The 13,938-nt window shown below is 36.9% G+C and overlaps 1 protein-coding gene across 1 annotated transcript in view; it reads right to left on the bottom strand.

The window, feature by feature from the left end:
* The window catches only part of TMEM131 (transmembrane protein 131), a 221,887-nt gene that overhangs the window by 55,615 nt on the left and 152,334 nt on the right, over positions 1-13,938 (bottom strand). The window contains exons 12-17 of the mRNA XM_028103920.2: positions 5,821-5,929; positions 3,141-3,249; positions 2,174-2,327; positions 1,910-2,080; positions 766-876; positions 541-675 (exon numbers count right to left, since the gene is read on the bottom strand). Coding sequence (XP_027959721.1) covers positions 541-675; positions 766-876; positions 1,910-2,080; positions 2,174-2,327; positions 3,141-3,249; positions 5,821-5,929 — 789 coding nt within the window. The remainder of the gene's footprint in view (positions 1-540; positions 676-765; positions 877-1,909; positions 2,081-2,173; positions 2,328-3,140; positions 3,250-5,820; positions 5,930-13,938) is intronic.

Below are 13,938 nucleotides of genomic sequence, written 5' to 3' on the forward strand. Positions count from 1 at the left end.
TAGTGTAAAGGCTTTGACTGATATATCTGTTTTCTCTTGTTTCATGCTCTTTTATGACCAAATGTACATATTTATAAGACAGAGTAAAAGTATATGGGCAGATCTACAAAGGGATCAAACAAGATTTGTCTCACTTAGAGAAAACTGGTCAGAAATATTCTGTATAACTGAAAACACCTTCTACCAATGCGCAGGGCAATTTCTTTTGCCAAGTAAATTCAATGAACATAGGGTTAGTTTAGTGCCAATGGGAATTTCTCTTGTAATGACACTTGTGTTACAAAAAGATTATTTAAATTTTCTTTGTTACAGAACCTTAAATGACAAGGTAGAACTTAACTCTTTTGGGTTTCAAGTGCCCTCATCATAAAAGGAGGGAGTTGAAGTAGATTGCCCACAAGAACCTTTTAATATTAAATAACTGATGCTAATATGAATCTCATAAAAATATCAGTTCAAGTATGTGTCGTAGGAATAGACTTTTATTTGGGGTTTAGACATACAACTAAGTTTAAGGAAACAATAAGAAAGTTTACTTACTGATGACTGGTCTGATAAAGAGGATTTTTCTAATTCTGGAAGGCTTGCAATTATTGTAGTTCTGTTGCCTCTTTCAGTAGCTACGAGTTCTATTGATAAACCGTCTCCTATGATATGCCAACTTTTTATAGCCAACTTAAAAAAAGAGAAAGATATGAAAGGGATTATTGTAGCACTAGCATAAAACACTTAAACGTGATTTAGAATAAAAACATTTTTTTTTACCTCAATTGGATTGCTGTTTATAATTGCAAATAAAATATTGCTTGCTTCTGTAGCACTCAATATGCCAAAATCTATGAAACGTTCCTCTATTTTGGGGGGTAATACAAAGTACTGAAAAGATATAAAAGAACTAGATTAAACATTAAATCACACTTATATAAAAGCATGGTATCAAGAGAAAGTAGCTGTATGGACATACTAAGGTTTCTATATTTTATGTCAGTATACACATATATACACATATATAAAATATAATTAAGAATTCTGTACGAGTATTTTCAGTAATCAGAAATGAACACGTTCATAGTTTCTACGGAATAACTATTTCTCCTCTGAAGGCACGTAAAAGAAGCAGGAAGTTAGAGTACTAGGGAAGGGTAAGTAAAACCCCAGAGGATTAGGCAAAAAATCCTTGGTCTCGGTAAACATTATGTATTCATGAGAGCAGCCAAAAATACATAATCACTCAAGCAAAACAAATGAAGAAGGAGTGGGATAATATTGAAAAGTCCCTCCAGCTCTGAAATTCTTATTGATGTTGGCTTTTTGGAGAACTACATCTCTATATGTTCTAATTTTATCTTTCATATCTCCCATCAGTTTTATTTTTTATCTAAAGTTCTTTCACTGATTATCCTAAGGAGAGCTTAGTTTGGATTTTTTTTTCCTCCTGGCTTATTTTCTATATTAGAAAAACCTTTATTCTTTCCTGCTATTCCAACTGTGTGTCTTTACCACCTTACTCTCTTCTTTATTATTTGGTTCTTTTCTTTACGCTGTATTTCCTCGTTTTGGTCACCACCTCCTTAGTTTCTTCTTTGCCCTCCTTGTATTATTTTTTTCCTGCTTATTATTTTCCTCCACTTAGTTTGTTTTCAGTTTCCCCATGATTGTAACAGTTTAAAAGTAAAACCAAGAGAAAGCACAACATGGAAAAGACCTAAGCACAAGCCGTAACAAAAGGATTCGTCTGTGTCACGACAAGAGATGACTACTGGGAAGGATGAAAACCATTTATCTTGAAAGTACTGAGGGGAGGGATTAGAGCAACTTAAAGAGCTCATGTACAAAATGATTGCCTAATAATACCTGAACACACAAAAGATGGCTGGGAACTTAAATTTTAAAGGTACAACATACTTACATCTAAAAAGCCTGTATATACCCGCACAGGTAAATGAAATTTAGAAGCATTGGTAATAAGTAAAATATTGTTATCTATGTGCATGGATGATGTGGAGGGCATAAAAAACAGTGTAAAAATGTATCCTGATTCATTTGGAAGAATTAAGACTGGTTTGCTGAAGTTGTGAACCTAGGAAATGAGGGGAGAGAAAAAAAACAATGGGTCAGCATCATCTAGTTGGCAGATCAGTAAAATGAAAAGTATGAGGGTTCCCAGACATACTTTAAACATTGTTTTGGCTTCTTCTGGTAGCAACACATCATGAATGAGGATTGCAAAGCTGAAAGTGTTAGTCAGGTAAATTGGCCTTTCTACAGGGTCAGCAGGACTGTCTCGGATGTGAAATAATGTGGCAGCGTGATCAAATCCCAAATAACTATTTGAAAAAACATAAACAAAATAAATCATTTTTATCTCTATGCATTAATTTAAAATCCAAGTTCTTCTGTTGTAATAATTTTACATTTAACATTAAGGACTGTTACTTGAGAATTAGAACTATGAATATTTTAGAGCATGAGCACATGATTTAAAACAAAACTTAGATTGCAAAATATCGACATATAATATAAAGAATTATTCTCTATTGAATTATATGCAATCAAACAATTAAAATCAAGAACGTATTAACAGAAAGTTTTAAGCTACTTAAAAAAAATCATGTTTATCATTTAATTGCAACCAGCTTTGTTAAAATGAGTTCCTACCAAGTTGGATATTAAACTATTATTGTTTCAAGTATAATCCAAAAATGAACTACATAAATTGTTACCCATTTATAAAAAGTTGTAATTCTAGAACACTGTTTACAAGTTTATAAAGGAAGATAAATGATTTTGTTTCAAGTGACATTATACTTTAATAACAAGCCACAACCATTTGTACGTTACAAAACGAATTACAGAAAGGAAATAGCTCCAATGATGTAAATGTTATTTAAAAATCATAGATTCCTTTTTCTATTGTATTACTGAATCACTAAGACTTCATTTAAGCCCAAATCATATCATCCCATTTACCTTTTTCTTCTAAAAAAGTAAAAACAATAAAGTAGAAGTTATTCTTTTCAACAAAAGTTCCATGGAGCTTATGTGAATTTGGTTACTACTTCTGCTAAGGTCAATTAGTAGGAAAAGAGAATTTACCGATTAGTGAAAAGTTATAAAGCTTATTTTAAAGAGGAACTCACCCATCTAAAACTTCTGCTTGATATGGTATTTCGAGTTTAGAATAACTCTTTTCCTTTGCTTTAACAGTTATTTTCCCAGAAAACTGAGATGGTTTTTTTGCCTTTGATGCTAAAAGGAAACATAAAAAATTCTCTCTGTCACCTTTTGCTACCAGAGTTTCTACAGAGAAGGATGAGAGTGACTTGATGTAGACTGACACAATCTTTTAAAAGCATAGTTGAGCTTTCAGATTGGCAAACAGGAGACTTTTACAACACTTTACATTAAATATCACATTTTTCATCCAGAAAAAGGGAAAACTATTTTAATTTTCCTGTAATAGGATTAAACAGATAAGGAATTAGCAAGTGAACACAATCTAGGAGGAAAAACACTGTATTTGAGCTACTTCCCTAGAGTCCTAAGCTGTGGCTTTCCTTCCACCAGGACTTCTCACCCTGGGCACTATTAACATTTTAGGCCAGGTCAGTTCTTTCTGGAGTGCAGGGGCTGTCTGTCCTGTGCACTGGAAGATGCTCAGCAGCATCCCAGGCCTCTACCTGCCAGACAGCAGTAGCAGCCCCCCAGATGAGACAACCAACAATGTCTGTGACCACTGTCAAATGTCCCCTGGCCTGGGAGGCAAAACTGGCTCCCACTGAGAACCACTGGCTTACAGCTGTATTAAGAAATAACATTCCTTGTATGCCAGAGTCTTGTTATAAGTATCAGTCAAATAGCATGGTACGAGAAGTGTCAGGTGTTGTGAGCTCTGACTTCGTGTATTAGCCAACCCTAACTCCTAGTATAAGACTCTCCCTGCCATCATATTGTCCTCAGAGATGGAAGTAAAATCTTTCAATTTTGTAGCAGTTATGAATAATTCCATCTGGAATTACAGAAATAGATTCAGGTGGATCCATTCTGGGTACCCATTAGATGTTCATTTCAAAGTGAATAAAGAAGCTGTTTATCCTGTTTAAGGTACTTCTGGAACACTTCTAGTTAGGAGAAGAACTTATGTGAGTTCTGCAAATGTGTGTTATCCAACTTTAGCACAAAAAAAGAAAAATAAAAGAATGGTATGACATCTAGTATATGGCTGTGTACAGACAGTGATTTCAGATTTTTAAAACTCCCATTAATCCTCATTTCTTTCTGCTTGCTGTGTAGCCATTATTATTTTAGGAGGCTGTACAATATTCCTACTATGCACTGGGGTGGTAGAAGGGGAGGTGGGAGGTGAAAGATGGAAGGATGTTCCACTGATAATAAAAACCACTTTGAAAAAATGTAGCATTTACTTTAAAAGATGCTTTTCCTTTTATTAATGTTACATAATTTAAGAAATACTTTTTTTAGAGTCTGTGATCTCAGAAGAACCAACATTACTGACATTCATTTATCACACGAAGGGAAACATTCACTGGGTTGTCGGTTCAGGAGCTGGAGAAGAAGAGCTTGGGATAACTATATAGCACACCTGCTCCTGGGGCACACTCCCCCAGGAGTGTGGATCCGAAAAGTTCTCAGGGTCAGGGATTATTACTGGCTGCTCTCCTCGGTGAGAGAAGAGAATGCACTTGCTGATGCGGATACTGGTAGACATGACTGTGGTATCCCAGCAACAGAGAAGACAGTTTATCACAGATTTGGAAATAACTGGGGCATCAAAACCTCTACAATTCTCTTTCTTGATAGCTGCGTTATGAAAGTTATGTCACAGATTTAATCTTGATTTCTTCAGGAGTTTTCTCTGAGCTCATAGGATGAACACTAAAGCTTGGCACCCAGCCTGTGCACTGCTCCAGATCCTCCCCAGAGCTCTTCATGTACAAGGAGTAAGCACAGATGCTCTCACAAACAGTGCAGAGTCTTCCAGTATTCTGCTACACTCAGTAGGGCACAGCGATCAAACGCTCTCTTCTGATGAGGAGTGTAGCTGTGAAATCTGGGCTATGAGCAGAGGTGGCTTCATCATAAAGCCGAAGTGTAAGCTTTAGGGCTCCTTACTTGCAAGAGCCCTTACGAGAAAAGTCCCATTTGAGTGTCAGTTCTCATTAAGTACAATTAGGCAGCCATTAAATCACTATTTAAAAAAATTTTGTGACAGCAAACTCAATAAATGTTCTAGTAAAGTGGACAAAGCTGAATAAAAACATGCTTTTAAAGTATGTTAAAGTCTGGGTTAACATTTCAAATGTCAAAATATATAATATACATATCTGAAATAATAGTTCTCTAATTTGACAATGCTATCATAAAGGCTATTATTTTAGGTTAGGCAGAACTGACTGCCTTGTTTAAAAAGTCAATATATGAAACTGTTATGGAGAATATTTCTATTCTCAAATTCAAACATGCTTCTGAAATTCAAATACATTATCACTCAGTTACAAAAAATAATGACTTCATAATTAAGGCAAAGCTTGCTAGGTATATATGTGAAAACCCAGATTACAAAAATTTAATTCCAATCCTAATGTATTTGCTAATATTAATTTCAGTTTATGAACTTGCATTTTCTTTCATGAAGCAATCAAATAAGAGCTTGTGATTGTTTATAAGATAAACCAACCTAAGCAGTAATATAAAATCTGACTATAAAATGGTCAGTGTTTCTACATTAAGATGTCAATATAACATGCCTTCTGGTTTGTCAAAACAAGATCACTTCATTAGAAAAAGATGAATACTTACCATCAAAACTAATACTTGCAACTTTGGTGTATTTACTTTCTGAAGCTTTCAATGTAATTGGTTTAAAGTGTACCGTTACAGCGTCATTTTGTGGTGTAGGTCGAACACTCTGCAAACAGAAAAATATATATAGCATTATTTTAGTCCAATGGTTCAGTTACATTATACTGGAGAGTGTACTGAAAAGTGAAGCAGAATCAAAATTGGAAAAGTTTAACTTTACATGTTCCCTTTAAATACAGTAGGCCAAACTGACACAAGTTGACATTAATTTCATCAGAATATCTTCATGAAATAAAATGATGGCCAGAGGAAAAGTATATGATAGGTAAGTGAGTGTAAAAATCTAGAGACAAACTAGTACACTAGGTATGAATACATAAAGCAGAAAAGAAAGGTATTTATTTTCTAAACAAGTGCCCAATTAATATATGAGAGAAGGAGACATGAAGATTTATGATAGGGTCCCTCTTCCAGAACTCCATAATACCAAATGTAATATCCTGACTATATGAAGAATGAACATGAATTTGGGAGCCGGTACCCCTCTGTCAAAGTAGTTTTGCAGATCCCACTTTTGGTGGTACTTTCTCTATGTCTCTAGGGCGCAGCTGTGCAAGTGAGGCATGCTGCTGTCACCGGGCAGGGCTGCGCTCCCAGCTGCGGGCCTGAGCAGTGGGGCAGACTGAAGAGCTGTGTAGCTTGCAGAGGTCAGAACAGTTTAAATTTAAAAAATAAGATCTTTCTATTCAACAACTAAACCTATAATAACAAACACAATAAAAGCTTGCACTTTTGGAGCAAGCTAGAAAAATGCATTTTACATTTTAAGGTGCAGTTACTTTTTTTTTTTAAAGATTTTATTTATTTATTTGAGAGAGAGCGAGAGAGCAAGCACAAACAGGAATGGGCAGAGGGAGAAACAGATTCCCTGCTGAGCAGGGAGCCCGATGTGGGGCTTGATCCCAGGACCCCGGGATCATGATCTGAGCCGAAGGCAGACACTTAACTGACTGAACAACCCAGGTGCACCAGTTACTTTTTTATTATCCTTACTGACACAAAGCATTTTTCATTGGAAGGAACCTTAAAGATCCCAACCTGCTTCCCTGTTTTACAGATGAAGAGAACCTTCCAATATGGAGTGATGTTTCAATAGCTAGGCATCAAGAGGTGGGGCTGGAAACCAGGTGTCCTGAATTGGTCCAGGGTCTGGGCCCTTTACTTGGCATCCTATTGCCTAAACATGTGTCAGTGAAGTCATGGTACTGGACACAAATCTTGATCAATAATCTTCCTTTAGAATTCAATTAGAATCTTACTTGGGTCTGAATTTTGGTTTTGGCTGAATTTTCAAGGGCTTTATAAACTTGTCGTCAAAGCCTGATGCTTCCCATAGAAAGAACACAGTTCTCTTCTGTGACAATCACCAGGTGCCCCTGCTAACATGGGCGCAGTCAGATCCTTGCACATCACCAAGTTCTTCCCCCTGGCTCCCTACCCACCCTTTCAGTTGATCCATAAAAGTGGCATCTGACTAAACTGAAGGGCAGTTGCATGAAGGCACAAGAAGTGCCTGAGAAGAGTATGAAGAAAAACTGCTCCTTTTGGGGAACCCTCCTACACTGTTGGTGGGAATGCAAGCTGGTGCAGCCACTCTGGAAAACAGTATGGAGGTTCCTCAAAAAGTTGAAAATAGAGCTACCCTAAGACCCAACAATTGCACTACTGGGTATTTATCCCAAAGATACAAATGTAGGGATCCGAAGGGGTACATGCACCCCAATGTTTATAGCAGCAATGTCCACAATAGCCAAACTATGGAAAGAGCCAAGATGTCCATCAACAGATGAATGGATAAAGAAGATGTGGTATATATATACACAATGGAATATTACTCAGCCATCAAAAAAATGAAATCTTGCCATTTGCAACGACGTGGATGGAACTAGAGGGTATTATGCTAAGTGAAATAAATCAATCAGAGAAAGACAAATACCATATGATTTCACTCATGTGGAATTTAAGAAACAAAACAGATGAACACAGGGGAAGGGAAGCAAAAATAAAATAAGATGAAAACAGAAAGGGAGGCAAACCATAAGAGACTCTTAATCTCAGAAAACAAATTGAGGGTTGCTGGAGTGGAGGGGGGTGAGAGGGATGGGGTGGCTGGGTGATGGACATTGGGGAGGGTAAGTACTATGGTGAGTGCTGTGAACTGTGTAAGACTGATGAATCACAGACCTGTACCCTTGAAACAAATAATATATTATATGTTAATTAAAAAAATTAAAAAAGAAAAAAGAAAAAAACCAAAAAACTTCTCCTTTTGCCTTGTGTCCACGATCATAGGGAACAAAGCTGGTTATACACATAATGATCACAAATACTGCTTTTACACCAGATGGCAGGGCATCTCTCTTCTCACTGCTGGTTCGTCTTTATGGGGCCTGAAATGATGGCCCTAAGGGTGGTTCTGCAGTTCTCTGAGCTGGAAATCTTAATAGCCTGAGCTCTTGGCCTCAGGCTTTCTCAGTATTTTATCTTTCTTCTGAATTTCTCATTTGCTTTTGAATCTCTAACTGGGGCTTCAAGTGGATTTGTTCACACTGATATATTTATCACCAATAAGCTTGCTGTTAGTAGCAATCATTTAAAATACAAATCTCTTCCTTCCTTGAAGGTTGTGTGAGCATGTGTGTCTTATTTTTAAGAATAAAACAAAACAGTTTGACCTGTGAGATAAACTACAAAATGGAAAGGTTTCATATATTATACTACTACACTAATACTTCTTCCATAAGAAAGGAAAGCAGTACAGAGTATATGTGACAGTCCCATAGTGATTGGCTTATGCAACAAAAGATATTAACTATTTCACTAGAAGTGTCAGTTTGAGTAAGCTGCCTATCTACTCTGGGCCTTATTTTTCCCGCTTGTAAAACACTAGGATTAGATTAGGTATTTTCTCAGATTCCATCTATCTACAAAGTTCTGTGATTCTATTAATTTTGTTTTTTGTTTTTTTTCCAAATGAGCCACTTTTATCCTGAGGTCAAGATTTGTTAGAGGGATGATCAGATAAAGCTCTGTAGTTTGCAGAGGACTTCCACATGCTCTACTGAACATGACAGAGCTGTAACAAAACCTTGACCATTTTCAAACATGCTTTGGCAGTTTGGTGGCAGTTCAGTAGTAACAACCACAACACTTTTTGAGTGTTATCAGCCTGCACAATACCTTACCAGAAATAGCTAAGCAATGGTATTTATTAAAATATAGTCACTGTAAGTTGTTGGTGGGAATGCAAACTGGTGTAGTCACTCTGGAAAACAGTATGGAGGTTCCTCAAAAAGTTAAAAATAGAGCTACCCTATGACCCAGCAATTGCACTACTAGTATTTACCCTGAAGGATACAAACACAGTGATTCGAAGGGGCACACGCACCCCAATGTTTATAGCAGCAATGTCCACAATAGCCAGGCTATGGAAAGAGCCCAGATGTCCATCGACAGATGAACGAATAAAGATGTCGTATGTATATACAATGGAGTATTACTCAGCCATCAAAAACAATGAAATCTTGCCATTTGCAAGGATGTGGATAGAACTACAGGGTATTATGCTAAGTGAAATAAATCAATCAGAGAAAGACACCATATGATTTCACTCATATGTGGAATTTAAGAAACAAAACAGATGAACATAGGGGAAGGGAAGGAAAAATAAAGTAAGGTGAAAACAGAAAAGGAGGCAAACCATAAGAGACTCTTAACTATAGGAAACAAACTGAGGGTTGCTGGAGGGATGGTGGGGGGGATGGGGTAACTGGGTGACAGGCATTAAGGAGGGCACCTGATGTAATGAGCAATGGGTGTTGTATGCAACTGATGAACCCAAAAATACACCTCTGAATCTAATTACAATATATGTTAATTAAATTGAATTTAAATAAAAGATCTATGGACTACAGGAAACAAATTGAGGGTTTCAGAGGGGAGGGGGTGAGGGGATGGGTTAGCCCGGTGATGGGTATTAAGGAGGACACGTATTACATGGAGCACTGGGTGTTATATGCAAACAATGAATCATGGAACACTACATCAAAAAACTAATGATGTACTGTATGGTGACTAACATAATAAAAAAATGAAAAAAATTTTATCAGTAACATTTTGTTAATCAAAAAAAATTAAAAATATATAGTCACTTTAAGCAGTAAGATCTTAGAATACTTGATGAAAAATGTTTTTCTTTCATGAAACATATTAAGATTTTCCTTACCAGAGGAAAATTTTTATATTCAGTATTATTACCCTTATATATATATATTACACCAATAGTAAGCAAATATTCAATTGACTTATGTTTTATACGAATGATCTGAATTATTCACTTATCATTAAAAAAACCCAACCCTAAATCAGTTAAAATCTATTTTCCAAGGAAAGAAAAACGAAGCCAAACAAACAAAACACTTAAATAGTTGACTCATTCTGGTGGCTTTAAAGGAAAAATAATACATAATCATTAACTTGTATTAAGCATATTTACACTAACAATCTGTTTTAGTATCAGTCACTAACTGTTGCTTACTAAAGATAATTGAGAAGTGGCAAAAATATGGCAAGATTCCCAGGAAAGGCAGCTTGCACATGTTCTAAATACAATTCTAGCCTTTTCTCACGATATTCATACCCAACTAAAGCTCAGTAACTCTCAAGTGAGATTCAAAGGCCCAGGACACTCTAAAACTACTTACAAATACATTTGAGCAAGTAAGGAAAATAACCTTCCAGAATGTAACAATTGTATTTTTAACAACAGGTACACAAGTTCACTAAAGCTCTTATCAAGTTGACAGTGGTACAACTGACAAACATATCTGTGTTTCTTATTCATTATCAGTAAGGAAACTTTATGCAAATGTTTCTCTTAAGATATCACAAGCAAATTCATTCCATCATTTATACCACACTAATGTTTCTTAAGTGTTGAGGAAAATCATATTCTCAGAGTTGCATTATAGACAATCAATGTCAGGTAGGCTTGAACCTGGGCATCTTGACCACTTGCAGGTAAGAAATTTTTATTTTGAGACATTTGCTTCAGGAGTCCCATATCTAGAAAGATGAAGAGACTCTGAATTCCTTGAAGGGGAATTAAAAAACCCTCCAGCTTCTGGTAATGCCTAGCTCATCCTAAGATGTTATATATTTGCAAAATGGACAGAGTTCATCCAGAGGTAAGGACACTTAAAAATGTGTCAGTCTCTATGTCTGGCATATTATGCAGAAAAACAGAGGAAAAAACCTTAGGAAGCTCTCTGGAAACTCAGTTTGCATGGTAGATGGGCTTGTCCCCTGGCTGATAAGTAAGAAGTCTAAGCTAACATCATCTCAAGTGGACCAGTGCAACAAATTACTAACTCTTTGCAGTGCATTCTCCACCTTTACAACACATAAATCAGATGTCACTCCCTTGCTTAAAATTCTGTGATTTGCTGTTGCACTTAAAATAATCAAAGCCCAGAAAGCCACAATTAACTCTCCAGCCCTCACCTTTTTACATTCAACCCTTCCGTTTCCCACGACATCCAAAGCTGTTCCTGCCTCAGGCTTTTGCACTTGCTGTTCCCTTTAATGGGGACGTTTGTCTGCCAGCTTCTCTTACGGGTGCCAACTTCTTACTCTTTAGTTTTTACCTCAAATGTCAGCTCCTCAGAGACAACCCTATCTAAACCACCTCCCTCCCCCCACTTATATGCCATTCTGTTTCTTTTTTTGTTAGAACTTGGTTCGATTTACAATTATGTTGTATACTTGTCATCAGTCTCCCAGCTAAAAAGTGAGTTCAATAGGGGCGGAAACCTTGGTTGTCTGATTTACTGCTGTGTTCTCAGTACCTAGCACAGAAGCTGGCATATAGTTGATGCTCATTAAATATTTACTGGGTGAATAAGGAAGAATGAATGAGGAAGTAAGACAAAACTACCAAAACACTGGCAGAGTTTAGGCTCTGGATATTCGAAAAAATACTACACAGGTAGCTACCGATGCAGATATACAGACAGATATTATAAATCAATAGATTTTTAGTAGAAATACCGAATGTGAAATTAAAGTGATATATCTGTAAATACTTGATGGGTGTCATTATATACTAACATACTTTCAAGTAACTTTTGAGATTTTATGGTTGAAAAAGTTGCTTTAAAAAAAAAGCTCTGATTCATTTTCCTTCTTTGGAAAACTAGAACCTGTGTATGTTATAGGACTTTTGTATTAAATAAGGTAATCCACGTAAAGAACCTAGCATAGTGCCTGAGCCATAGTAAGAACAAAAATGTTGACTTATAATGTATCCTAAAACTCCCTAAGAGAAAGGAGGAACATTAGCCTCTTCCCTTCTCTGTTATAACTGAATTGAATACTATGGTATTTTTTCATTCATATTCTTACAATTAATTGATAATTTCATTTTTAAAGAAAATGTTTATTGAAAAAGACATTAAAAAAAGATTTTATTTATTTATTTGTCAGGGAGAGAGAGAACACAAGCAGGGGGAGCGGCGGGCAGAGGGAGAAGCAGACTCCCTGCTGAGCAGGAAGCCGGATGCAGGACTTGATCCCAGGATCCCAGGATCATGACCTAAGCTGAAGGCAGACGCTTAACTGACTGAGCCACCCAGGCATCCCAAAAAAGATATCTGTTTTGGCCCGTTCATTGTATGTAAGAAGTTAGACAAGATTGCTTGGGCTAAGTAAAGGCATTTTCCCATCACATTTGGAGAGGTGACTGCAGGCGTGAAGTCTGCCCAACATGAAAGTTCTCAGAACGACCCTGCTCTTGTGCAATGGCGTCCCACAGATGGAAGAAACCAGTCATGGACAAACAGCATGGAGAACACACAATAGTAAAAATGATCTGACATCTCGAACTGAGGCAACAGCCAGGTGATCCATCAATGACAGCCAATGTCTGCCCTACAGGCGAAGAGCTGCCTTCTGCAGCAAAAGAGGGATCTCCAAATGTGCTGCCAGAAAGCTGTGCTAGGAGATGCTTTCCCAGTGGAGAAAGCGCTTGAGCTTACCAGAGAGAAAAAGGGCTGGGAGCAGCGGTGCATATACTACCACGGATACAGTAAATGTGCTCTATGTAGCCAACCGGGCTAAAGGAGAAATCAGCATCAAAAAGTTCAAAGAAGATAATTAGGTTGTAGCCAAAACAATCTAAACAAATCTAGCAGAAGGAATTATACTCTATTATGGAGGAAACTCGGATAAACTAACTCAAGAGAATTTTGAACAAAAAGAATCACAATTCTGGGTAAAGAAAGATTTTAAAATGTTGACACAGAGCAGTGATACCGAGGCCTTTGCATTTCACTGACTGGTAAAACCTAAAGAGAGAGAGAGAGAGAGAGAGAGAGAGTATGTGTGTGTGTGTGTTTATGGTTGGGGAGGGAAATCTAACAGATTTAGATTTTCTAATTTTTTAGTTTGCAAATGTGAGGATGATGGTGGCAAGGGAACAGAGGGGATCTCCTACTCTCTACCATCTTTATTCATCAGATAAAGGATGTTTTTAATGGCAAAGAAAAATAGAGAAAATTAACAAAACCAAAAATTAGTTCTTTTAAAGATTTTATTTATTTGAGAGAGAGAGAGAGAGAGCGTGAGCATGCACAGCAGACTCTCTGCCAAGGAGGGAGCCCAATGTAGGACTTGATCCCAGGACCTCAGGATCATGACCTGAGTCGAAGGCAGACGCTTAACTGACTGAGCCACCCAGGCGCCCTCTTTCAAAGGATCAAGAAAAGTGACAAACCTTTTCCTACACTGACCAAAACTACTTTTTAAATACTATTGAGAAGACTAAATTACGAAAATCAAGAATGAAAAATGGGATGTTACTACCTACTTCACAGGGACAAAAGAATCATAAGGGAATACTATGAACACTGGTACACCAACCAATTAGAAACTTGAGACACAATGGCAAAATCTCTAGGAAGATATAAGCCACTGAAAGTGAGGCAAGAAGAAATAGAAAATCTGAATAAGCCTAAAGAGACCGAATTTTAAAACTTCCTACAAAGAGAAGCCCAGGCC

Source organism: Eumetopias jubatus, unplaced genomic scaffold, assembly GCF_037043125.1.
Source record: "Eumetopias jubatus isolate StellerSeaLion01/CBP00866 unplaced genomic scaffold, mEumJub1_p1.0 scaffold_9, whole genome shotgun sequence".
NCBI classification, from domain to species: domain Eukaryota; kingdom Metazoa; phylum Chordata; class Mammalia; order Carnivora; family Otariidae; genus Eumetopias; species Eumetopias jubatus.